Below are 26,187 nucleotides of genomic sequence, written 5' to 3' on the forward strand. Positions count from 1 at the left end.
CTCCACTAACGGCTACTACGCAGGCGTGAGACCACGTGATCAAGTGACCTTACCGCCGGATCCGAAGGGAGCCCGGCCGGCCGGCCCCCGACAAGATACGTCGTTTTTGTCTACGGGTACGTGGTTGTACAGGGTAGGATATGCTGCCATGTAGTTAAATGAAAGGCAACCATAATTTCCCAGATGTAATAATGGCATTATAGTTCTACCCGGTAGCGTATCTGTTTCTCGGAAGCGTGAAGCCCTTTTCTTGAACGCCCCGCGCTAAGCGCTCAGCGGGGCATTCAAGAAAAGGGCCCCACCCTTCCGAGAAACAGATACGCTACCGGGTAGAACGATAATGCCATTATAAGCCCGGAAGGCCCAGGACAAGCGCCGTAAAAAAATTAACATAGTCTAAATCGGGGTTTTCATTGTTTTTAAAATGACACAATAAAATTAACAGATAAAGAAACAAAATGGGCTTGTTAGGGAGCTAGAGTCCACCCTTTGTCAGATTTTGATTTTAAAATATGTGGCTTCGGGCTCGAAAAGTTCCGGCCGAGAATATTCGAGAAACGGACCCCAGAAGCCTGAACTCTGGCTCTTTTTTTGCCTCAAATTAATAACACTGCAAGTAGAAGAGTTTCATGTTTTTCATGAAACAGCTGAGAAAAAAAATTACACACCGGGCCCACTTAGTGCAATTTTCTTTTTTCCAGCAAAAGCCGAAAGAGAGATTGAGTTTGAGTTTCCCTCATTCAGTCATGTTTTTAAAACGTTTTCATGTTTTTTTGTTTGTAAAATAGTGAAATAATTAAGAGCCAATGTCGGAAAATATCGAGAATCTCAAATCAGTTCCAAAAATTCCAATTTTGGCTGATACCACCCAAACATCCCTTTAGGGGAACTCTTTCAAGAAATGATATTAAGAAATTCCCAAGCGCTTTACATTTTGAGAATTTTAGAAAAGTTCGAAAATTCGCAAAAAATACATTTTTTAATTCAGAAAATGGGTGCAAATTTCAACAGATTTCAACGAAACAGTACAAGCGCGCAAAAGCTCCTATTCACTTGATATTGCTCATGCATTTAGCAGACATCCACAGCTTTAAGACCGCATAAAAAGGTCTTGTAAAATTACTATTTTAATATAGTTTCTGGCTTTTATTGTGTGCGCTCTGATTGTGTGTTGCTTTGGCCGTAAAAATAACGCCCAACTTCAACCGTCAAAAGTCGATCCTGGTATGTCACAAATTGAAAAAACTACTATACCAAACAAAAAACCTGTTATTCTTTTAACTACACTTGAATTTTTAGCTCTGCGAATTTAAACGCTTGCGAGAAATAAAATTTTAACTTGTGCCCCCCAAGTCGCCTGTCCGCGACAAGAACGGGAATGTAAACAAAGGAAAACATATGCAAATCGAGGAGAAAATCACATGGAAGTTATAGCTAGCACATCAAAGCGCAAAAAATTGATGAAAATTCTGTTATCTAATCAATTATTGGTACCTGGGAAGCTACAAAAGCGTAATTGTTCGTCGAATAATCTAAAACAAGGAAAAAAATAAAAAAGAGTGATGGGCCAAAAAAATAATGCAATTGCTCACAAATTTTGATCGGGTGAATTCCCGGTACTGAAGTATCAGGTCTATCAATCATTTCTGTCAACTTCAAAACCCCATTGCAAACTATGTCAGAAAAAAAAAGTTACTTAGATAAAAATGAACTATGAAACCCAAGTCAAAACTATTGTAAATCCGGACCTCTCAACAAAATGGAATTAAAGCGGCTATCAAGACCGCAAACAAACACTAAGCGGACCGTAATAATTGTTTCCCAAATAAAAGAGATTGTTCGTGCTCAAAGCTAAAAGGCATTAAGATGCAAGTATTTCAAAGCAGGGGACTTTTGGCGGGAAATCGCAGCGGTCGGACGTGTATTCATCGTGTCTGCCTAACATTGCCAAAGATGACCCCTCTCTGGCACCTACTCCTATGAAAATACACTATCTGGCTCCCTGACGATGTAATCTACCTTCTTCAATGTAAATGCCTCCCAGAAAGAATAAAAGAGGTGATCGTGGCTCAACCGAAGACGAACCAAGAAATCCGAAGAAATCCAACATGGCGGCCGAGGAAAACATTGATGTTGAAGAACCGATTGAAGCGGGCAAGGAACAAGAAGAGCCTAGCCTTCTTGAAATCAAGGCTCTACTGGTCGACATACAAATCCAAATAGCTGCAGTTCTTAGCGAAAATCGAACGCTGAAGAAGGAAATCGAAGAATTAAAAGAATCTGCCAACTTCTACGAGAAGGAGCTTAAAGATTTGAAAGAGTCCTTGCAAAAGACCAAGGACGAATACAAAGAATTAAAACACATGCTAGCCTCAACAAGGAACGAGCTTAAAACAACAAAGGAGAATCTAGGAAAGCAAAAAGAAGAATCCGATCGACTGTGGGAACACCATGATGATTTGGAACAATACACTCGAAAGAACTCGCTGGAAATCCATGGAATTCCAGAAGATGCGTATCCCAGTACGGAGGCCGCGGTCATCAAGGTTGCTGAAGCCCTAAATATCACCATAGAGCCTGAAGAAATAGAGATTTCACACAAGCTGAATCGGGGCAAATCCATTATAGTGAAATTTTGCAATCATAAAGTGAAATCGAAACTTTACAAAGAACGCACCAAACTAAAGGATGTCAAAATCAAAGATCTATTTCCCAGCTACCCTTCAAATGCACAGGAACGACAACGTATTTTTATAAACGAGAACCTCACGGCTTATAGGCGTAGAATCATGAAAGAAGCGAACAAGAGAAGACAAGAGGGTACTCTACTCAGTGTTTGGTCTTTGGATGGTAAGATTTTTGTTAAGACATCACCCTATGGCTCCCCTGTTAGAATTTTTTCCGAAGAGGACTTAGATCAATTATAAACTGAACAGGCAAAATAATCTACGTTAAGTCTGGAGAGGGACGTCTTATCAACCATTCAAATTTCTCGCTGCCAAAGTAATTTAATTTTACTAACTACAAATTTGTCTATGCTCTGTTCTTTGTTTTTGCGCTACTCTTTTTTATTTATTCAAAGTGTTATTTTGTTTAATTTACCTTTTGTGATCATTTGCTTCAGTCTAATATTATATGCACGTTTTAGTCTTCATTATTTGTTTAAAATATCGAGTACCTTTTGCATCAATCATTTTACACCTAATAGAAAGAATGCAAATCCTTTATTGAGGCGCACATGTTTTTTTCCCGTCGAGACAACGTTTATTACAAAAGACTTGAACAAATCGTGACTTTGAAAATAACTTCATTGAATGTCAGGGGACTTAGGGATGACGCTAAAAGAAGAGAAGTATTTAATTGGCTTCGCGCCAAAAGGCCATCAATATGCATGCTCCAAGAAGTACACTGTATAGAAAAAACAAATCACTTGTGGAAAGCAGAATGGGGCTATCAAGCTTACTTCACCTCTTTTGAAAGCAACAAAGCAGGGGTATGTATTCTTTTTAACAATAATTTTAACCTTCAGCTCCAAAGACTTTACACCGACCCTGCAGGGAGATTTATTATCTGTGACTTAAAAGCTAACGAAAAGCTTTTGACCCTCGCTAACATCTATGCTCCCAACGAGGATAAACCTTCATTCTTTCAAAACTTTTACGATCATCTTTTAAATTTTAATTGTGAAGACATAATAATTGGCGGTGACTTCAACCTTGTTCTTAACATCGAAAATGACAAAAAAGGTGGCATTGCCAAAACTCACCAAAATAGCTTGAAGACCGTTCAAGAAATTTCAGAGAACCTAGATCTTCTCGATGTCTGGAGAATTCACAATCCAGATGACAAAAGGTACACTTGGAGACAACGACAACCTAAGGTTTACTGTAGACTTGATTTCTTTTTAATAAGCCAAAGCGTTATTGGGGACGTCACTAACACCGATATAGTGCCAGGATATAAAACAGACCATTCCATGATTACTTTAGATCTGTCTCTTCATGCAAATAGCAGAGGACCCGGCCTTTGGAAATTAAATACCTCTCTTTTAACCGAAACTGCTTATGTTAATCTTATTAAGACAACGATTAAGGAAGTTCAAGACGAATATGAAAATGATGACATGGTAAACTCTGCTCTATTGTGGGACATGATTAAGCTTAAAATACGGGAAAAATCGCTCAAATACGCAATGAATAAAACTAAGAAAACAAAGGGCCGTGAGGCAGAACTAGAGCATGCAATTTCCAAACTAGAATCGAAAATGGAGAACGGAGACTCTAGCGTAACAGAAAATTCTGAACTTGCAGAACAACTGAATGATCTAAAGAGTGAGTTAGAAAGAATTATTGAGACTCGTACGAAAGGTTCCATATTGAGAGCTAAAATTAAATGGCATAATGAAGGAGAAAAAAATACGAAATATTTCCTCAACCTAGAAAAGAGACACTATAAGCAAGGCATTATAAGCCAACTTAAAGTGGACGAAAATAACTTTATTACTTCGGATCAGGAAATATTAGCAGAAGGGGAATCTTTTTTTATGAATCTATATACATCCAACAGAAATATACACAATTTAATTGACACATATGATTTTTTTAAACACGAAAACGACACCGTCCTGAATGACGAACAACGGAACAACTGTGAAGGCCTGCTAACTGAAAGGGAATGCCTTGCAGCCCTGAAAACCATGGAACAGGGAAAAACCCCTGGATCTGATGGGCTACCTTCAGAATTTTATAGAGTATTTTGGACAAACATATCAAACTTATTGATTAATGCTCTTAATTATGCGCACGAAACGAGTCAGCTTTCCATCACACAAAGAAGAGGAGTAATCAAACTCATTCCCAAGAAAGACGCTGAGCCGTATTTCATTAAAAACTGGAGACCGCTTACTCTTCTCAACTGCGACTACAAAATTGCAGCAAAGGCTGTGGCTAACAGGCTGAAAAAGGTTCTTCCCGATCTCATCAGCTGTGATCAAACTGGCTTTATGAAAGGCAGGTTTATTGGCGAGAACATACGATTAATAGACTATGTTATTCGTTTTACCAAAGAAAAAAATATCCCAGGGCTATTATTATTTCTTGATTTCGAAAAGGCGTTTGACACGATTGAATGGCCTTTTATCATAAATTCTCTTCAATACTTCGGTTTCGGCCCAAGTGTTGTAAACTGGGTCAAATGCCTTTACAGCAACATAGAGAGCTGCTTCTTAAACAACGGCTGGACAAGCAATTTCTTTAAAATTGAAAGAGGGGTCAGGCAGGGGTGCCCGTTGTCTCCATATCTATTTGTTCTTTCAGTCGAAGTCTTAGCCAAGGCTTTTAAAAGAAACAGCAATATCAGAGGAATACACGTTAACCAAGAGGAAATTAAAATAAGTCAATACGCAGACGATACAACCTTAATATTGAATGGTTCACAAACGTCGCTCTCAGCTGCTCTCAACACACTTGACGATTTTGGAGAAGCCTCGGGTCTCAAACTCAACAGTAAAAAAACAGAAGCAATTTGGATCGGAACATATAGTGGAAAAACAGAAATTCTTCTTCCAGAAAGAAATTTCAGATGGCAAACAAACAAAGTAAAATCTTTAGGCGTTTGGTTTACGACAGACCCTGAAAACACTGTACTTCTAAATTATAAGGAAAAACTGGAAAAAATTAACAATATTCTAAGCAACTGGAAATACCGTAGATTAACCTTAAGTGGGAAGATCACTGTTCTGAAAAGCTTAGTAGCTTCTCAAATTGTGTACGTCTTGGCACCCTTGTGCACAAACAAAAAAATAATTAGCGAGATTAACAAGCTCTTTTACTTGTTCCTTTGGAACGGAAAGGGCGATAAAATAAAGCGAGATATTATGATTAACAATTACCCAGCAGGTGGCCTCAAAATGATTGACATACTATCTTTCAATAAAGCGCTAAAAACCACTTGGATAAAAAAGTACCTGGATACAGATAATCAGGGTAAATGGAAACTTTTTCTAGATCTTGAACTGAAAAAGTTTGAGTGTACCCTACCGTTCACAAGCAACCTTAATAAGATAGACATAGCTAATATCTTCAAAACGCAAGACAGTTTCTTAAAGGAAATTCTCCTAATCTGGTCAGAAATCAATTTTGAAGAGAGGATAACATCAGAGAGCCAGCTTTCAGAACAAGGCATATGGTACAACTCACTTGTAAGGATTAACGACAGCCCTATTTTCTTTAAAGAATGGTATCGTAAAGGCATCACAAAAGTTAAGCACTTAAGGAACAGAGAAGGAAAATTCCTCACTCCACCAGAACTTTTAAACAAATACGACATCAAGGTCCAACCCTTGGCATACTGTGGAATAATTTCTGCTCTTAAAAAGCTATGCAACACATTCAACCAAGGTGACCACACAAACGAAGGTAATAGTTACGAAAGCTTTTCGACAAAACTAATGAAAGCCCAAAAAGCAAGCAAGTTGGTGTATGACAAATTAATTACAAAGAAAAGTGCCCCCCCTACTACAAGCCAGCAAAAATGGAATCAAGACTGCAACTTAGGTCAAAACGAAATAACGTGGGGTGCGACCTACCAGCTAGCTCATAAAATCACAAAAAGCATAAAACTCAGGGAATTTCAATTTAAATTGCTGCACAGAAGAATACCAACAAACGCTTTCTTAACTAAGATAAGAGTAAAAGAAAACTCCAACTGCTCCTTTTGTAAAAAAGAACCAGAAAAACTCGTACACCTTTTCTGGTCCTGCCCCAAAACGGCGCTCTTCTGGGAGAGCATCATAACGCGATTAAAACTTTGCCAAATTATTCCCGATAGTTACTCTGCAGACATGACTGTTTCACTAGGCCTGAGATCAGACTCTTCTAAACTTCAACGCCAGATCAACTTTTGTTTTCTTATTGCCAGGCACTATATCTGGCTCTGCAAAACAAAAGAAGCTATACCTCTATTGCAAGGATTTCTCAAACACCTAAAGACAATTTACAACATACAAGCACAAGCAGAAGCAAACAATGTTCTGCCCAAACAATGGTCATTTCTACACGACATCACGTAGAAACTATCGTTTCTACCATGGCGCTATTCCCAACGCCCCCTGATATTCTCTATGTCTTTCATCCGTAGCTTATCCTGCCTCAATAACGCCAACTATCCTTAAATAAGTTTCTTCCGATGCAACTGTGTACTTGAAGCATACGAAATGTAATAATGTTTGAAAACAGTAGTATTGTTAGCAATGTAAGCAATAAGTATTGTCAGTATTGTAAGTATGGTATGAATGTTGTAAATAATGTAAGCAGTGTAAGCAGTGTTCAATATTGTAATTATTGGGTTAAGTAAAGCAAATAAAAAAAAAAAAAAAAAAAAAAAAAAAAAGTATTTCAAAGCAAACATTTACAATAATGGTGAACACACCTTCCTGCAGGGTCCTCAACAGACATCCACCTCTAAGCTTTGAGATTACGAAACACGAATATTGGTTTTCGACGTTCGTCCAGGATTTGTAGAAACTACTGTAATACCCTCCACCCAGTCACAGTGTTAGCAAGTGTTCATATCTTTCTCGTGATGTAAGGCTCTTAAGGTTACCTGAATAAAATGACTTAAAACTAGCGACTAACTGAAAATTGTAATCTGTAGTGTACGTCCGTAAAAAGATTTCGGCGCCAAATGTTGGTTCTCCTAACTTGGTGTCAAGTTACGTGTATGATGATTTGAATAAATTACTCTGCAGCCGCTCACGCAATCTTTCCCGTGTACACGTAATCACCTAATTCTGTACAGTATGTCGAAATCTAAAAAAAACTGCATTGCATAATCGACACATGGTATAACCTACAGCGTTTATAACGAAAGTGTGTGGAAAGAAAAAAATGTTGTGTACTTTTTCGACTCTTGTTGATGGAAATCTTAAATGCGGTGTTAGCCAGGAATATCCTGGTCAATACGAATGTATACCTCTTGGTAAATGCGAACGAGACATCACGAGACATCTGGAAATGTATGGCCTCAGTGAAGATCCATCGTTGGAAAGTGAAAGGAAACTGCTACTAGCTCGTGCAGGTCAGTAAATGACACGTGGTTGAATTTTTACTTTGTTTTGATGTTCTGTCAGCACCTAATATAATTCTAATTCCGAAGGTTTTTTCTAATCAGGAATTTTTTCGCCGGATGTGTCTCATGACCTTATAACTATATGTCCCCGTCATCGGGCGGAATATGGTATAAGATGGAGAACAGGGAAAACTATGTGTTCGGTTCCAAGCCCAATGATCGCACATAAGTCAGCAAAAGTGAAAGGAACACGCAGAATAAGCAGTCAACTATCTTCACTTATTTTGAAGGAAACAGGCCAGCTAATTGTTGTTGGATCGCGTAAGTGATTTTTACGTTTTGTCTTGTAATTTTACTGAAATTCTTATGAGCGATTGAACGCTTTGACTCTGTTAGTAACAAACAGCGGTTGGGTAAGGAAGTGATGGAATCCAGGGGTGGTTTATTCTCCAGCTGGAAGTTCGGATTTGTTTTTGATCCTCGGCCGCATGACCTTCAACTTCCTGCGCTTGAGCTTTTCCACATTGCATTTGAGTTCTTTATGGAAAACTGATACCAAGTTCAGGAGCCCATAAGAAGAATCCCATCTCCATTAAGCCACCCCTCAGGGGGGTAAGTCCCCCATCTCTATTAAGCCACCCCTAGGGGCCTTAATCGAGGATTTTCTAACATACTATTATTTCACATTAGCTATTTGCTCGACTTGCTTTGGACATCTGACGAGGGAAGAGGAAAAACATCTAATGGGCGCTGGAGCAATAGAGAAGGGATCAGAAGGACCTAAGGAAGCTAAAGCTGAAGAGGAGAAGTTAGAAGGACCTATGGAAAGTGGGGATGAAGTAAAGAATTTAGAAGGACTCTTGGAAACTGGTGATACAAGGCTGGTATGTTGATAAGCCCATAAAATAGGTTATTTACTCAAAATATTTCTCCGTTATTGATTGGCTCAAACTGTATTATCCTCTTATCCTTACAAAATCGAAAAATGCGGCAAACCGGTTTAAAATGTAATGGGAATTAAAAGGATTCTCTAATTTGTTATTTATTTTAAATGTGTAGGAAACTGAGGAGTCGACATCTGCAGATAGTGATGTCTCTAGTGCTGTCCTTGGTGCATTAAGCAAGTTAGAAATTGCTGATGAGACCTTTTTAAGCCCTGAAACCAGGAGCACAGCGTCTACTCAAAGCGATGAAATTGTTCCCTCTCAAGCAACAGCCGCAGAAATGCAGCGTAGCCTTCTGAATGAGTTGTTGGTGGCTTGGAATATACCGCCGCTTCAAAGAAAATGGTTGGACTTTAGCAGTTGCAGTGAATCCACTAAACAAAGGTATACAAGAAGATCAAGCGACATCGTAGCTGCAGTGCTAAAAACCATTTCTCCCGAAGATGCTGGCCTTATTTGGAGAGCCATGACATCAACAGCTTCCATGAACAAGTTGCTTGGTATTGAAGATATCCCACAAGCAGATCAGCGTTACCTAGAAGCCCTAACAGAAGCGTATAATAACGCCGATAGCTGGGATACCCGCCGACAAATCCTTTCTGTAATGACTGGTGTTGCTGGTTTTAAAATTTTAGCCACCTTCATTCCAGGGCTAACAAGGTACCGGTACTCTATGGCAAATCTGCACCGCCTTCAGTTTGGTCGTGGCGCACCTGTACCTCCTCGGGTGTCAACAAGAATAAAAGTAGATCTAAAACAGTTAGATCATTTTCTGTGCTTTATCACAAGCCCACATTTAGTACAAGATCTTCCGTTCGGACAGAAACAGTTGACTCTTTCGACGGGTGAAGTCCTTAAAGTCCCCAACGTGATAAGAACCATGATACCTCAACGAATCGTGCGTCAATATACTCAGTACTGTGAAGAGACTGGCTTTAAGCCGTTTAGTCAAAGCACGATGTTGCGCATTTTGTCTCAATGCAGTGCGTCAGTAAGAAAGTCTCTTCAGGGACTCGATTACTATGCCGCGGATGGTACACGAGCATTTGATGACCTGATATCACTGGTGCGTCAAATAAATGAAGTAGAAAGTGACATGGATTGGGAAAGACGAATGATCGAGTCCCTCAAAGCTGCTAAGCTTTATCTAAAAGGAGACTACAAGGTATGTTTTAAGCAAACAGAAAAATTTGATGGTTAATGCATTAATAAATTTGGAGTATTGATAAGTATAGGTACATTTCGCCTCAGTTCCCGCCTAATCGTTAGTTACCTATAAGATACTAGGAGACATCACTGTTTACAAACATTGTAATTTGTAACGAGTGAAACAAAATAGTCTTTTGTTACAAGAACCAAAGCGCTTCTACCCTGGGAGAGACTTTTCTTGCCTGGTTTCCGGTTTCTGTAAAGCCTTAACAGTGAGCCGCATTTTTCTCAAGACTTCGGCCGTCGGCCGACGCCGAGGATTCCCGCAGGCCCTACGCGCGCGGAAAAAAACCCTGGTACCCAGGGTAATGCACTTCTTGTTGGCAAATTAATTATATCAATAGGTAAGGTAAGCTTGAGTATCGCTATATCCCCTTCCCATGTAGGAAAAAGTTTGTGTGAAAAGCGTATAACTTGGGTAGCCAGCACATACAGGCGCAAAAAATGTGAACCGCTGTTGTGGAGTGTAGGTGATCGCCCGAAATAAGTTGATTAAATGAGGCTTATTGCTTTTGCAATGAATTGATTTGTTTGCAGGTGCATTTGGAGAAGGAAGCTAGCATACCAGATCACTGTGTAGCGTTTTCATTGAGCGATGCTAGCGATCCAGACTACCAGGTGCAGTGCCAACACAATCACGAAGATATCTGTGAGCAGTGTGAAGCGCTAAACGAAACTTTAAGGGAAATTGACAGTCGCATTAACTGTTGCCATTTTTCATCTGATGACGAGCGTGAAGAAGCGATTTACATTATGCAGTCATCGAAGCTTGCCATCCGTTCATGGCAGTGCCACATATTACGATCATTTAATCAAGACCAAGCCCGACTGGACTTTCTTGACCTTCTTGACAATGAGACAGTACTGATTGTCAACGACTGGGCAATGAAGTTTCTCTCACAGAGGTACCGAGAATCGCAGTCTGACTGGTTCGGAAAGCGTGGCATATCTTGGCACATTTCCGTGGTCTATAGAAGATCTGACAGTCAGTTACAGTGGCAAGGATATGTTCACATCATCCAGTCGTGCAGTCAGGACAGTACCTCTGTGATATCAATCATGCAGGATGTGCTTCGCTCTGTCAAATCTGAGTATCCAAACGTAACGAAGGCCTATTTTCGGCAGGACAACGCTGGATGCTATCATTCGTCCGCAACGATCCTTGCGTGCCCTGTAGTTTCGAGTGCTACAGGAGTCCAGATCAGACGCATTGATTTCAGTGATCCACAAGGCGGTAAGGGAGCTGCAGATCGCCTTGCGGCCACATGTAAGGCTCACGTGCGCATTTTCATCAATGAAGGCCATGATGTCACGAATGCCACTCAATTAAAAGACGCTCTTGTCTCACATGGAGGAATTGATGGCGTCCGCGTAGCGTGTCTGGATGCAATCAGAACGGCATCACCAATCAGCGAACCAGCGAAGATCCACAATGTCAGTAAACTCAACAACTTTGAGTTTACAGAAGGTGGTATCAAAGCATGGAGGGCATATGACATTGGCAGAGGAAAAGAAATCAAAGCCGATACCTCGACAACAGGTAACGCACAGTCTTAAAGTTTTGGTTTTTGTTGTTTGTATTTGGGACCCTCGACTATTTTAAAATTTTCATTAAAAAAAACTTAAGGATAGCTAAGAAACCCCTACGTAACCGGGGAGATCAACTCAAAAGCAATAAGAGCAATGGAAAAAATAATACCGATATAGCAATACATACAAAGCTCCTAAAACTGAAACACAATAAAATAATATCTATCTCTACACTGAATTTATTCGTTTACCCAGTGTCGTTTTGACACTTATAAATTTCCCTATTTACAGAATCCGAAAACGGGTGGCTAGAATCTACATTTTCTCCGGGAAAATTCAAGTCTTTCGGCCATAAAGAGAAAAAGCATGTTGACGACGACGAGTGTCCCAAAACAAGAAAGAGTTCCAGTGACGTACAGGAGAGTCAGACCAACCATGGTTTATACACTTGCCCCGAGAGTGGATGTACAAGGGTTTTCCAAAGACATTCGGCATTAACGAAACATCTGTCCTCTGAGAAATGCATACGGTCCTTGGAAAAACACACTCTTATGGATCTTGCTAAGCTTGGCTATCAGCAGGTTTTAGAAGAGGGTGTCGGTGTCGTGCCAACCTTAAGAACCACCAGCGTTGCAAACAAACAATCCAGAGAACGTTTAACAGAGGGATGGGCGTTGCGACCAGCTAAGAAGGCGTACCGTTTTAGTGAAAAGCAGAAGGCCTACCTCACTGCTAAATTCAACATTGGTCAGTCCACTGGACGGAAAGTCGACGCAAGTCTTGTAGCACGTGATATGAGACGTGCCCATGGTTCGAATGGCGAGCGGCTTTTTAAATCAACCGAATTTCTGACCTCTCAGCAGATATCTTCATATTTCTCTCGCCTTTCCGCGACAACTCGCCAACAGACCCTCACCCATGAAGCCGACCTTACCGCCATTGAAGATGAAATAAATTTTTCTACGGCCAGAGACCAAGTGATGGCTACTGTCACACTCCAACATCCCATTGTTTTTGACCAGTACAACATCTGTGCCATGGCAGAAGAAGACACATTAAAGAGCTTGAAGGTTTCGTTGCTTCAGGTGATTTGTCAAGGCCTCAATCTTGACATTCCCGATCAACCAATTCGCCGTAAAGCTCCATACCTGAAGTTGCTCAAAGAAGCCATCAGTAATTGTGGATGCCAAAGCCAAGGCTGAAATTGTGTACTGAATAGGTGACGCTAGTCCGGGGGGGGAGGGGTACTCCTGAAAATTCTTGGTGGGGGTGTGCCGCCCGTTTCTCCTAATTCTGACCCTACTCCAGACCAAAAAATGTCATTTTCCACACCCGTTTTCAGACCCGACCACTAAAATCCATACTCGTTTTCAGACCTGGCCTTTAGGTAAAAATTATGTTATCATTACTTAGATTAAAGCGTAAACAAAAAAAATTAAATCCATCTCGAATTCGCATAATTATCTTTCTTTCTTTCTCATCTGGAATTGAAACGACAAAAACTTTCATACACTCCCGTAGTTCCTTCGAAAACCATACCCGATTCCGTACCAAAATGGGCAAAGTGTGTACCCGTTTTCAGACCAAAAAGGCCCAAAAACCCTACCCTTTGGGGCGGCACATACCTATATGGCTTGTATAAGGGAGAACCCCCCCTCCCGGGACTAAGTCCTGTCCCCATTTTTTACTTGGCACCAATCTGTATCGGTCGTTTTTTAAGTGATATTTTACGAAAGTAAAGAAAAATAAGTGGAGATCTTAGGCTCGGTTTGGGCCGCTGCTATTGTTAAACTTTTCGGAATTTTGGCGGGTCGATGTGGTAGTCAAAAAGTAGAGAGGTAAGGGAGAGAGATTAGGATAGGAAAGGTACCGTGGGGTTTGACCGTGGGTTCCGATTTTCTTTCTTTCTAATAGAAACACTCTCAATAACAGGTCAAAAAGTTTCTAAGTGTCTTAAAAATGGCAGCGACCGTTTACGAAAGGGACAACTGCTTCGCCGCTCCCTCCTCTCTGAGAACAGACTTTTGGAGGAGGAGCGCGGGCTCATTTCCTAAGCAACTGCTGGTAATCGAGCCTACGAAAATCTCAAATACTTTAGTTGTAAGAGACGGACCATTACAAAAGTTATGAGGGGGGGGGGGGGGGTTGGGGGTGGAGTATTCTAGAGCCGTATGTCGAAGAATACTTTTTCGTTGACATTTCCCTTGCTTGAACTTTGTTAGGCCAATGCGAGAGTATTTTTAAGGCTACTCGGCGTGCATGAAGTATTTTTTCAGAATTTTTCCTTGCACGAATATATATAGAATTTATATAACCTCAAAAAACAGGAAAAAACGACTCTTGCCGATATTTTATCTATATTAAAAGACTTCGTCAGGGCAATTAAATATATTTTTGTAATTCTTTCCCACTCCAGAACTTTTTTAATGATCTGTCCCTTTCCCTATAAAAATAGAGCAGTGCGTGGCAGAGATTTACCACACACCCGAAGAGGTACTCTACATGGGCCCTCTTTAACTGGTGTCAAACACTTTTTAGGATTAATACCCTTAAGGGTCATTGAAAGATATCACCAAAGCTCTCATGACTCTTGCGTGGTTTCTTCTTCTTTCTTTCCTTTCCCTAACTCTAGGGATGTCGGAAGAAGAATTACCCTGGAAAGGGGCTTGACAGCTCCGGCATGGGTACGATTGGCACCCCTATTCAGGGAAGAACCTCCACCTAGACCTCCACCTCCGACCGACCCACCTTCACGAGAGGGAGGGCGACGGGAAACGAAACATTTTATGGGGATGGCCTAATAAAGTAGAAGTTAGTTACGATTTGGATCTGTCATACAGCGGGAAATTCTGAATACAAGATGATGTTTTTGTTAATGAAAATTTAAACGGAGATGGCTTGTGTGCTCCAGGAGATTCTGTTAGTTTTGATTGCACAGTCCTTCTTTATTCATTGACAATTGTGCGATGTTTTGCAGGTGACTACCTTAAGAGATATAACTAAATAATATGTTTTGTATTTCATTTTCACAAACCGTGTACAGCAAGCAAAACACGTGACTTGAAAAATGTGACAGGTAACACAACACCAAAAAAACGAGATGAATTGACTTCTTCGTTTTCTGTGTTTATGGGAGGTTTATTAACTCACTATCTATAGTTCTAGTAAACAAATAAGTTAGTCTTTTTTTATGAAATGTATAAACAAGACGGAGGGTTTTACTCTTCTCCTGTGGAACTTGGAACATGTAACACGACATAAGATCAGTAAGTAAACATTCCTGGTATTTACATAATTAAAACTTTGCGATGCGGGAAATCTAATTCTCAAGTTAGCATTATACTTTTTAAAGATTATTGTAATATATGTTTTATTTCGTTGAATCTTGTTTCGGTTTTTGGACTTAACATTGAGTACGATAGCCAAGGGACGGACCATTTAAAATGGAACTGTCGATGGCCTCTGTCATTTTATTTCTTATCTCTTTTAATTTTAAGGGTCACTTGTAAAAATAAACTTACAATGGTTCATTTCTATCATACCTCAAAATATCAGTCTACTTTTACTGACATTGTTTGCTTGCTCTATGGTGCATTTTGAAAGCTTCTTTAGAAGCTTTTTTATCTCCGGAACCATACACACGAGTTCCGATGCATCCGAGGCGATTTCATGACCCTAGCCCTCCGGCCCTTTTTATAGCTTTTTTATTATTATTGGACGGATAATTTCGTTTTATTAGTCTCTCAGATAGAAATACCTGTTAAGGTAACAGAATTCCATCAATTTTTTGCGCTTTGAGGGGTAAGTTATAACTTCCGTATGATTTTCTCCTCGATTTGCATATGTTTTCCTTTGTTTACATTCCCGTTCTTGTCGCGGACAGGCGACTTGAGGGGCACAAGTTGAAATTTTATTACTCGCACGCGTTTAAATTCGCAGAGCTAAAACTTCAGGTGTAATTAAAAGAATAACAGGTTTTTCGTTTGGTATAGTAGTTTTTTCAATTTGTGACATACCAGGATCGACTTTTGACGGTTGAAGTTGGGCGTTATTTTGACTGCCCAAACAACACGAAATCAGAGCGCACACAATAAAAGCCAGAAACTATATTAAAATAGTTATTTTGCAAAACCTTTTTACGGGGTCTTGAAGCTGTGGACGTCTGCTAAATACATGAGTAATATCAAGTCAATAGAAGCTTTGGCGCGCTTGTACTGTTTCGTTGAAATATGTTGAAATTTGCACCCGTTTCCCGAATTAAAAGATGTATTTTTTGCGAATTTTCGAACTTTGCTAAAATTCTCAGAATGTAAAGCGCTTGGGGATTTCTTAATATCGTTTCTTGAAATAGTTCCCCTAAAGGGATGTTTGGGTGGTATCAGCCAAAATTAGAATTTTTGGAACTGATTTGAGATTCTCGATATTTTCCGACATTGGCTCTTAAGAAACAGTTGATGCAAACAAAACCGGAGGTTCTTTGGTGTATTGAAAGAAGAGTCCACAACCTGACCAAAAAGAGAAACCTTTGCCAAAGTTGATCGATAAAGCAAGTAAGCAAGTTTTATTTATCCACGCTCTCATTCATTACAGTCATGCTCTTCCACAGCTTCTAGAGAGCCGTGCAAAAAAGATTCAGTTATAATAAAATAAAAATCTACCGCCTAGATACAATTTGATAAACATGAAAGTGGGATTCCAACAATTTCCAGCCCGACCTCAGTCTGGCGGCTATACTTCAATACAAGAGGGGAACTTATGAAGAACTAATGAACCAGCGTTTTTCACGAAGAAGAGAGCGCACTACTGAACAGAGCCTCAACTCTTGGGGCTAAGGCTTAGTACATGAATAAGTTGGGATAATCAGGTGAGAGAATAGTCAAAAAGAAATATAAACGAAAGCACTGTGTGTAATTGAGAATGACGACACCACCTGTTTCGAACAACATGACAACAGTAACAACTTGATTGAAATATCTGAATATTTTGCGCCCTGTTAAAGCTTCTTTGGCACCTCCTGAGAAGGAGCTAAAAACAGGGACAGGAGGATGACAGGGGACAGTCATGACAGGGGGCGACGGGGGCGTGTGAAGAGGAGTGTCATCGGCCGCTGACTGCAAATATCGCAGTCGTAGAAAATCAGGAGACATCAAAAGAGAAACAAAAGAGCCGTTTGAGCCGTTCGGCTTGTAGCCGGCATCTCCAGGATGTTTTACCTTCAACTTTTAATTTTTTTGCTCAGCAACCTGACCATTGTGACTGCAAAAACTCCTGTTATTATTGGTAAGTTTTATGGCTATCATTAGTGTTACCTTCTCATTGTCTGTTGTTTTTCCGAGCTGCACAATCGATTCGATAGATGTAAGGCGCATGGACACTATTACTTCGTTACGTTAGACAATGTTTTACTAATTTATAAAGAAATGTTTCGGTTTGGTGATGACTTTCAATACGGTGGTTCTATTACAAGGTATGTTTTATTGAAAATAAGCCTCAAGAATGGTAGACAATCAGTATAAAACGTAAACATCAAGCTTGTGTAAACATTGGGTCATGAAATACCGGTAATTGATATTATGGTTAAGATTTGCATTGCATTTGCCACGTAAATTCACCTATTTCGTGCTTTTATGCATTTCTTTACTTAAAAGTAGTCTAAGCTGATGTAAAAAAATGCAGATGCTTTATAGCTACATGTATCAGACTAGCTGTCAACCTACATTGTAGCTATCAATCCTAATCTGGAGGGGGGAGGAGAGGTAAAGGCCGGGGATTTGACAAAGGAAGTCAGCCCGTGGTGGGGGACTTTTGATTATCACCAAGTCCTGGGGGTGGGGGCAATTGAATTTCATCTGATTACGGACACCATCTTGGATTGGAAGCTGTAAGAGACCTAGTTACGTCACTAAGGATTGGTTTCAAAAGATGGCGGCCATTGTTCCCGTTAGGATATGTGGGTATTTTTTATGCATATTGTGCAAGATGGCGGCCGAGGAGAGCTTGACTTGGTTTATCCTCTCTATTCCTATTCAAATGAGTACATCCATTCATTTACATTATTGTTTTAGGAAGTTAAACTCTTATTCAGTACGATTGAATGATACAAATGTTTTGCCTGAGTTTGAAAGCAAGTAAATTTGCTTGTTTAACAGCTGCAAATTCATTAAACTGTGTAGGTGGAAAACATTCTTTCGTGATGTTTGTGATGTGACATTTCGCTGGAGCATTTTGACAACAACTGTTAAAATAAACAGATCCAGCTTTCTCAAAAAGTTTGTGGGTTTCTTCTTTCAATGAAACGCACTTGACCGCTAGTCTTAGTTGGAGGGGTCCAGGGAATTTGTTGTCTTTTGACCAATAATGGCCCTGGGGTAGAACTGACCCAAAAATTTGCTTCAAGTTCAAATCCCCGGCCTTTTCCTGGCTTTCCCCTCCCTCCAGATTAACATTGATAGTTACATTATTACTCTTGAGATTTTGGAATGGAAGGTTCCAAAAACCTAGATATTCATATAGTCATAAAGAAATGTAATGCACCACTCAGAATTAGTCAGCAAGATAAGGATCATTGCTGATATTCTTCTGGTGACCAGTTATGTCAACCCTGTTTTGTAATGTCATATTAGAAAAAAGTTTAGGGTGGGGAAAAAGGGAAAAATTGGAGAGCAAGAGGGCTAGCTAGGGAGGGGGAAGGATGGTGGAGCCTGGAGATAGCCTCAGAAAACATGCATCATTCTGCAACACCAACACTGGTTTCCCCACAGAATGATGTCCGAGGAACAAGCTCAGAAAGACTACTGATGACACGTCACCTTCCAGGTCTTGCTTTTGATTGGTTGTTCCATGTGGGATATTTGGTTTAACCAATCAAAAGCACTACCCGGATCTGGGTAGTTACGAGTTATCAGTATGGAGTTTCGGCACTCGCTTCTCAGACCTCAGTTTCCAGTGAAACCAGTGGTGGTGTCACGAAATGTCCGCTGTTTTCTCAGGCTAGCCTGGAGACAGAGAGCTTTAGAATGGCTGTACCGCTGAGGACCAGCAAATAAAGACACAAACATACATAGTCATCACCGAGGGTCAAAGAACTCACCACATACCTCTTAACAAACTCTTAACTGAAAGCTTAACTGAATGCTTACTGAAAGCATCTTTTTGTCAACTATAGTTCCTGGAGATGGTGGAAGCCGGCTTGAAGCTCACATCCATAAACCATCAGTGCCACACTATTGGTGTGAAAAGACCTCAAGTTCATGGTTTGATTTATGGCTGAGTGTAGAGTCACTGTTGCCAGAGGCCATTGATTGCTGGGCAGATAATATAAGGTGCAATTTTGTATATTGCAATTTTAATTTTTCTTAACTTTGTCAGTCGTAAAGAAAAATTGAACAAAAAATATTGTGAAAATTTATGAGGTTATTGCAAATCATTACATTTAACAAGTACAATAAAATAATGACATCCAATCTGTAAAGGCTTTGCAATAACCTGTCTTTAACTTGCCGCTGTAAATTCCCATACAGAATGTTCTCCTGGTTATACTTCATTGAGTACTGGTACTTGAAAAAGTTTTTGGAAGGCAAGATTTCTTGTTTTCCAATTGTAAATACGGTAAAAATAATAATGCTCACTTTTAAGTTCAACAGTCCTTTAACTACAGTACATTCACCAAGAAAGTCTTATTCCACTTACTATCAAAAGGTTCTTGATTAATCCATAAATTATTTACATCCTAAAGAAGTCTGTAAAAAATCTGTGCAATTTTTGTATTAAAAGGGTTTGTCATTCAGCTAGGGTGCAAATGTAGACTTGGGATGTGAAGAGGGCCCATGGCAGTGAATTTCAATACCTTGTCCCTTGAAGTTGAGTTTTGATGCAAGTTTAAATACAGTATTTCACTGTGGTTCCATCTCTTTCTTACCACTACAGTCCTGCAAGAAATTATTTCCAGTGATAAACTGAATCACAAGAGACCACACCTCATGAAAATCTAATGAGCATTAATGGATTTACCTTGTCCATAATCTCCATATATTAGTGTGTGTAATCAAAGAGTATTCGTCACCTATGAAATTATAAGATTAATAAACTGGACTTTGCTATTGTCTTACTATCCACTTTGGATGGCCCAGCTGTGTGAAAATAATTGTGACATTGTTTAATCTTTTTTACTTGCAGACTTGCTTACAATAGTTCTTCTCAGACAATTGGAAATTCACCTGGAGTTGAAGTGCGTACTCCAGATTTTGGCTCAACTAAGTCAGTGACCTATTTAGATCCTTCACTGTATCACCCCGGGGAATATTTTGCTGATATGGTAGATGCCTTTGAAAAAATTGGACTTGAAGATGGTGTGTCATTGCGAGCTGCACCATTTGACTTCAGATATGCACCTAGTAAGCTTTGAGTTTGTTGAAGGTAACACTCAAGGGGATTCCTCAGGGGCAGTTACCCCCCTACTTGAGCATTAACTATGTCACCATTGAAAAAGGGAAAATTTCATCTTTATCTAATGCATTGTACAGCTGTGGTGGTCATTTTTCCATATCTTTGGAAAAATGACCACCACAGCTGTACATATTGCCCCTGAAAAATCCTCTTGAGCCACCTTAAAAGGGGTTTTTATATTAATTTATGGCCACTCAGTAAAATAAATTATAGTAATCAATTATGTTTCTGATGTCAAAACTCTTACGGATCATAAAAATGATTCTTTAACCATTTACAATATGGAATTACATCTCCTGCCATGTTGCCATGGTTAAATCCCAGCCAACTTCAAGGTTGATGAGTTAACATATAATGCATAAACATTTACTTTACAGACAAGAAACAAACATTAATTTTGTGATAACTTTATTGCAGATTCTGCTCAAGAGTACTTCGAGAATTTAAAATCACTGATTGAAGACACCTATGTAAAGAACAATAAAACAAGTGTGATCCTATTGTCCCACAGCCTGGGCTGTCCATACACCCATTACTTCCTTAGCAAGATGTCTCAGGACTGGAAAGACACCTACATCAAAGTCTGGATTACTTTAGCTGGTGCTTGGGCAGGTGCCGCCAAGCTTATGCGAATATATGCGTCAGGGACCAGTTTAGGTCTGCCAGATGTAGTTTTAGAACCTCTGAGTCTTAGGCCGGTCCTAAGGACTTATGAAAGCTCTGCTTTCCTATTACCTAGCAAAGACTTCTGGTCTGTTGAGGAGGTAAGGTTGCTGTTTTTGTGATTGACACCTAATTTTAATAATTATGGTGTAAAAAGTTCAAGATCTTTACTACTATCACTTCACTTTTATCAAAATTATAATCAGCTTATTATTACTAGTTTTGTTTCCTCTTTCCTAGTACATGCACTTGTGTAATAAGTAATTTTTTGACAGGCTCCCAAAGTTAGACATCCCTTTTTAATACACTTTTTTGGTTGAAAATGTTAAAGATATACTATCCTGTACATTTTAGTAATTCAACTCCCGATTTGTAGGGCCTGTTTACAAGAAGGGAGGGTAACCCTGGTACTTAGGGTTACCTTAGCACTCACACATTTCTTCCTATTTTACACCATGTATAACTTATGTGTACATGTACAAGGCAGGTAGGCTGGTGCTAGGGGTAGGGCTGTATTTATTGAGTCCTAGGGTTACCCTACCTGCATTGTAAACATCCTGCTGGGGATACTTTGCCTATCCAGGACAACTAGGAGTTATCCAATTTTTGAGTTAACCAATAGGTATTTTCTGTTATACAGTGATACTATCTGTCTGTCTTTTCCTTTTTTTGTTTGTTTGTTTTTCGTGAATGCAATGTCTTTTTCCACAGGGGTCTTTAAGATTTCATTCAAATCTTAGACATTGCAAAGAACGCTTATTTTAGTCTTATGGTCACACATGATGAAACACATCATTCAAGCATGTATACTCGACCTGAGTGATAGGGTAACCGTACTTAGAAAATTTGCTTGGGTTATCTTTAATGTGCCTGCTAGGATAACCCTACCACAATGGTTAGCCCCTTTAAACAGGCCCTAAACACATATACATGTAAATAACTGTTTGAAAAGTTGGAGGGATGATTGGCATCAACTCAGGTGCCGTATCCAGTCATAGGTTTGGGCAGATTTTTCTATAAGGCCAATTCATGGGTTCAATAGTATTCAAAGCACTGTACACAGAAAAAAAATGTTTGAAATAGATTATGTTTTTCTGTATTGTAAAAAATTAACAAAAAAAATGTTCAACATCAATATGCTATCAATATTCTTGCAGGTAATTGTCCAAACAGCCAATCAGAACTACTCTTTGGGTAACCTAAAGAAATTCTTTTTAGATATTGGATACCCTGATGCTATCAACATCAGTGGACTTGTCCCGCCGATTTGGATTAGAGAACCACCCAATGTGACTCTGTATTGTCTGTATGGTACTGATATACCCACCCCCGAAAAATTCCTTTATCAAGTGGACGAATTTCCTGATACTTTCCCCAAAACTGAGTTTGGAGATGGTGATGGCACAGTTAATATTCGCAGCCTGCAGGCTTGTCACTCTTTTGTGGGTAAACAGGAGCAACAAGTGGTGATAAAATCATTTTCCAAGGCGGAACACATGGCCATGGTCGGAGACTCTAGGGTTATTGAATTTGTAAAAAATATAATCACTTCAATGGACTAATATTAGAGGACTTCACAAGGCTAAAAGTCTATTTTCCACTATTAACGTAAATCCTATCACAGAGGTACATCAGCGTTTGGTTCAATTCGTGTAACAAGCACTGGCTCAAGGGTTTAAACCCCGCGTCCTCATCGGCCAGTAGCTGAATACTGTAAACTTCCGTTTATATGCCCCACCCCCCAACCCCCACACTTACAAGGCCCCTATCTACCTGTAAACTAAAAGTACATCTGGTTATAAGCCCTGCCGAACATAAGCCCCCCTTTACCTTGTATTGAATTGATTTTTTACGAAGTTTTGGAGCATAAAAACTCGAGTGAATTCAAGATGTATTTTGATCAGCACTGCTATGTAGCTTGTTTTGAAAAGTTATAAGCCCCGCTGGATATGACCCTTCCCCCCCTTTTTTTAAAACCCCCCTATGACCCCTTGTTGCCCCATATAAGGAATTCCAAAATTCGGGAAAGTTTTGCTTGTGGAATCCGGAATAATGCGGAAGAATTCGGAATCCCACCAACGATTGAAATCCAGACTCCAAGTTCCAATATCAAAGACTGGAATCCAGTGCCTTGAATCCGGAATCCACAGCGTGGAATCCACAATCCAAGACTATCCTGGATTCCCCTTACATGGGGCGACCCTTAAGACGTTGTATAAAGCCCAGGACTTTTAGTGGAAGTTTACAGTATGTAAAAAGTCTAATGACTTTGATGGACTGGTGTTTAAGGCTTAGATGATCCACTTTCAGCAATAGAGTCTGTTTTTGTAATGTTGCTTAGTGTGTAATAATAGATGTAGAAAACTTGTAGAACATTTGTAAGTTATCGTTTTCGTTGTTTTATAAGCAACGCAACTGAGGTTTTTATCTTTTATCTTTTAAAATATCACATGTTAAGGTATGAATATTAATGTACATTCTATGCTCACCACTCAATCATCTCATTTTGTGTTTACTACATTTTGATTATGAAAATGGGTATTTAGCATCTCTTGGTATAGCATGTTTATTCTTCGTTGACTTGATACATACTGTCAGAAATGACCTAATAAACGCCCACTTCCATATAAATGCCTTTCATCGAATAAACGCCCCACTATATACGCTGTAATAATAATAAAAGCTTCTTCGTTTAACTCACGGAGTCCCAGGCAGTGAATAATCCCGTTCCTGTATAAACACCATTTCAAGTAACTCTCTACAGTTTCACACTAAAACGGAGCCTTGGGTGGGATAGATGTTGGACTACTTTTTCAAGTTGTGCTTGTACTGTGTGATACAATAGGCACCATCAAAAATTATTATCCAACTGGAATAAGCAATTTCATTCTGTAATTTCACTGAAGCTTCCCCGCTTCCCCCCTTCCCCCCTCCCGATCAAAACTGAAGCGTTGCTAAATTAGTATTAAAGTATCTCTAGGGCAAGGGAGGAGGACGGGGTGGTGGACTTATACGTCTTCAAAAACAAAACTCGCCCATAGACTGCACTCAGATTATTACCATCTGCAGAGTCTCGGTAAAAGTAGTTGGAGAAAACAACGAATTGTGTTTCGATGAAATCAGTGAGTATCTCTTTACTTTCCATTTTCCGACTTCCAGCTGTAGGGCAGAATCGGTACATAACCATTCCAGTTCTGTCTTAACCAGGCCTCAGTTGTTCAAAAGGTACGTAGATACCGCTATGCACTGCCTGGATAAATCTCTATCCACTGATCATGAATAGGAGTCTATAGCGCAATATGATCTCCCTAATACTTTAGCAGCTGGGTAGTATAATTTCATCCGATAGATAGCGCTATCGAACGCCGTTTGAACATGACCTAGAGACTCCAGCGTTGTCCAATTCCGTCAGTGCATTTCCGGAACACATCCATTTCAAACTAAATTTTGAGTTTGCAGATAAATAGCAATACAAATAAATCTTTTCAGTGGGACATTCAAGTGGCACTATATACTTCGTATATAGTAAAACACTTTGATATTGAAGTATCGAAAGTTTGTTTTATTCTTTATAATGATGTTTGACAAGAGAGGATGAATTAAAAGAGGATTACGATGGGTAAAGGGCCTATGTGGGATATTATCTCTGGCCCCTTTACAGGGGCGGATCCAGGAATTTTTTTAGGAGGGGGTGCACTCGTCTCTTGCTCTACTTCAACACCAATAAACCACATAGTTTTTTTTTTGCAGAATACCAGTTGTATTAGAAAACCGTAGGTCATCTCAGGTGGGGGGGGGGGGGGGTGCGCACCCCCTGACCCCTCCCCCTAGATCCATTCCTGCTTTATATCCTCGCTAGAGTTCGAAACATGGAATAACAACGTTAATCCGTCTTCAAAAGTCCAACTTTTGTGTTTTAATGAAACTTCACGCACTGTGAAGATCCAAAAGAAACTTCTTTAGCAGTTCTTTAATTTTACATGGTACTCAAAGATTTATTTGTTTTTTCAATATTCTTTTAAAAGAAATTGGGGATTTCTATAAACATCTCTGGAAGTGAGCATCTTGGGAATGAAAGGTTTGATTCAGCAAACTGACTATGTGTATCACTATATAACATAAAACCTTTATCAGCTAATTGTTGCTTTAATCTCTTAAGGTATAAACGCGGTCTGGATCCCGATCCGCAACTGTAAGGAGAAGAGAATAAAAATAAGCTTGAGATTGCGATTTCTATTCGTTAAAAGTTGTACCTGATACATGTATATATGAAGACACCGATTTCGTGCAGGATTTTCGCGAATTTGGTAAAGGTTGAACAACGAATTTTACAAGTGGGGTATGCAACGAAAGCGAAAAGTTGTGCCATACCCTTCTAATAATCTAATCCGCTTAAGAATGTTCCAAAAAAAGCAATCATCATTTGAAAATTAATATCTAGTAATCACGCGTTATAACTGAAAAGCTGCACTGGAAAACTATTTAGTTATCTTCACCACTACCTTTCGTCTCTAATGAAGAATTATAACGGATGTAAATGTATCATTAGTCTGATTAATGTCAGCCGTCTCCACTGCTATCAACCTTTTGGGTTATTTTACCCTAAGCTTTTCCACTGACATTTCCCTGTTTCGTTTACAGAGTTAGGGTACCCCAGGAGGAGAGTTGGCCGTGGTAATCCTTCTCGTCGAAGTGAAGGTTAATTCGTGCCAAAAAGAGTAGTCGCTATTGATACTAGAGACTCTTCTTAGACGTCTGAACGAAAAGGCGTCTTGCTCTATTTCAAACGGCTTAAACGTCTGAGACTAGTCGGTCAGAGGTCTATAAAGTGAGTCAATCTGGGTCAAGTTGTTCGAACGCCGATTAATAACCTTGATCCGGGGTTAAATTTTAACCTGGTTTTCTTTTTTCTTTTTATCAAAAGCCGCTCTCTCGGACAATTTTCTCTATTCTTTTTAGAGTATCCAATCATCAAATTGTAGGCCAAGTGAATTAAACTGAATTTGCTTCTTAAGCTTTCATATCCGAGTTCAAATTTCGCACTAAACCTTGGTTATCTTAACCCAGCTTCGAACATCCCGGCCCCGCAGACGTTCAAGTGTTCTGGCATTTAATGCATCTCGCTTATTTGACGTCGACGTATTAGACGTTCTCTAAAATATGTTGCCAGGCACCTCCCTTTGATGTAGAAAGGACCTTACACACTTTGATGGACCGCCTCGTCGACTCGTTTTCCGTTCAAAACCATTGCACACGATACTCATGATTCTCTGCAAGTGTAGAAAGTAAAATGCGCAGAAGTAACAGCAGTAAGGTACGCCAGGATTAG

General features: G+C 39.6%; 1 protein-coding gene across 1 annotated transcript; it reads left to right on the forward strand.

Annotated features, from left to right (window-relative positions):
• The first annotated feature begins 16,896 nt into the window (after nt 1–16,896).
• On the forward strand, nt 16,897–23,558 carry LOC140927391 (lysosomal phospholipase A and acyltransferase-like). Its single transcript, XM_073377032.1, has 5 exons — nt 16,897–17,030; nt 18,916–19,072; nt 19,926–20,143; nt 20,613–20,959; nt 22,016–23,558. The coding sequence occupies exons 1-5, from the start codon at nt 16,955–16,957 to the stop codon at nt 22,418–22,420; spliced, it is 1,203 nt and encodes a 400-aa protein (XP_073233133.1). The 5' UTR covers nt 16,897–16,954; the 3' UTR covers nt 22,421–23,558.
• Nucleotides 23,559–26,187: the final 2,629 nt, after the last annotated feature.

The sequence above is a fragment of the Porites lutea genome, chromosome 2, assembly GCF_958299795.1.
Source record: "Porites lutea chromosome 2, jaPorLute2.1, whole genome shotgun sequence".
In the NCBI taxonomy this organism is placed as follows: domain Eukaryota; kingdom Metazoa; phylum Cnidaria; class Anthozoa; order Scleractinia; family Poritidae; genus Porites; species Porites lutea.

Excerpts from the sequence above, each read along its gene's own strand:
- LOC140927391 (XM_073377032.1), top strand. The coding sequence starts at position 16,955 with ATGTTTTACCTTCAACTTTTAATTTTTTTGCTCAGCAACCTGACCATT. Across the intron at positions 17,031-18,915 it reads AAAAACTCCTGTTATTATTG|TTCCTGGAGATGGTGGAAGC; the intron begins GTAAGTTTTATG and ends TGTCAACTATAG. Across the intron at positions 20,144-20,612 it reads TGACTTCAGATATGCACCTA|ATTCTGCTCAAGAGTACTTC; the intron begins GTAAGCTTTGAG and ends ACTTTATTGCAG.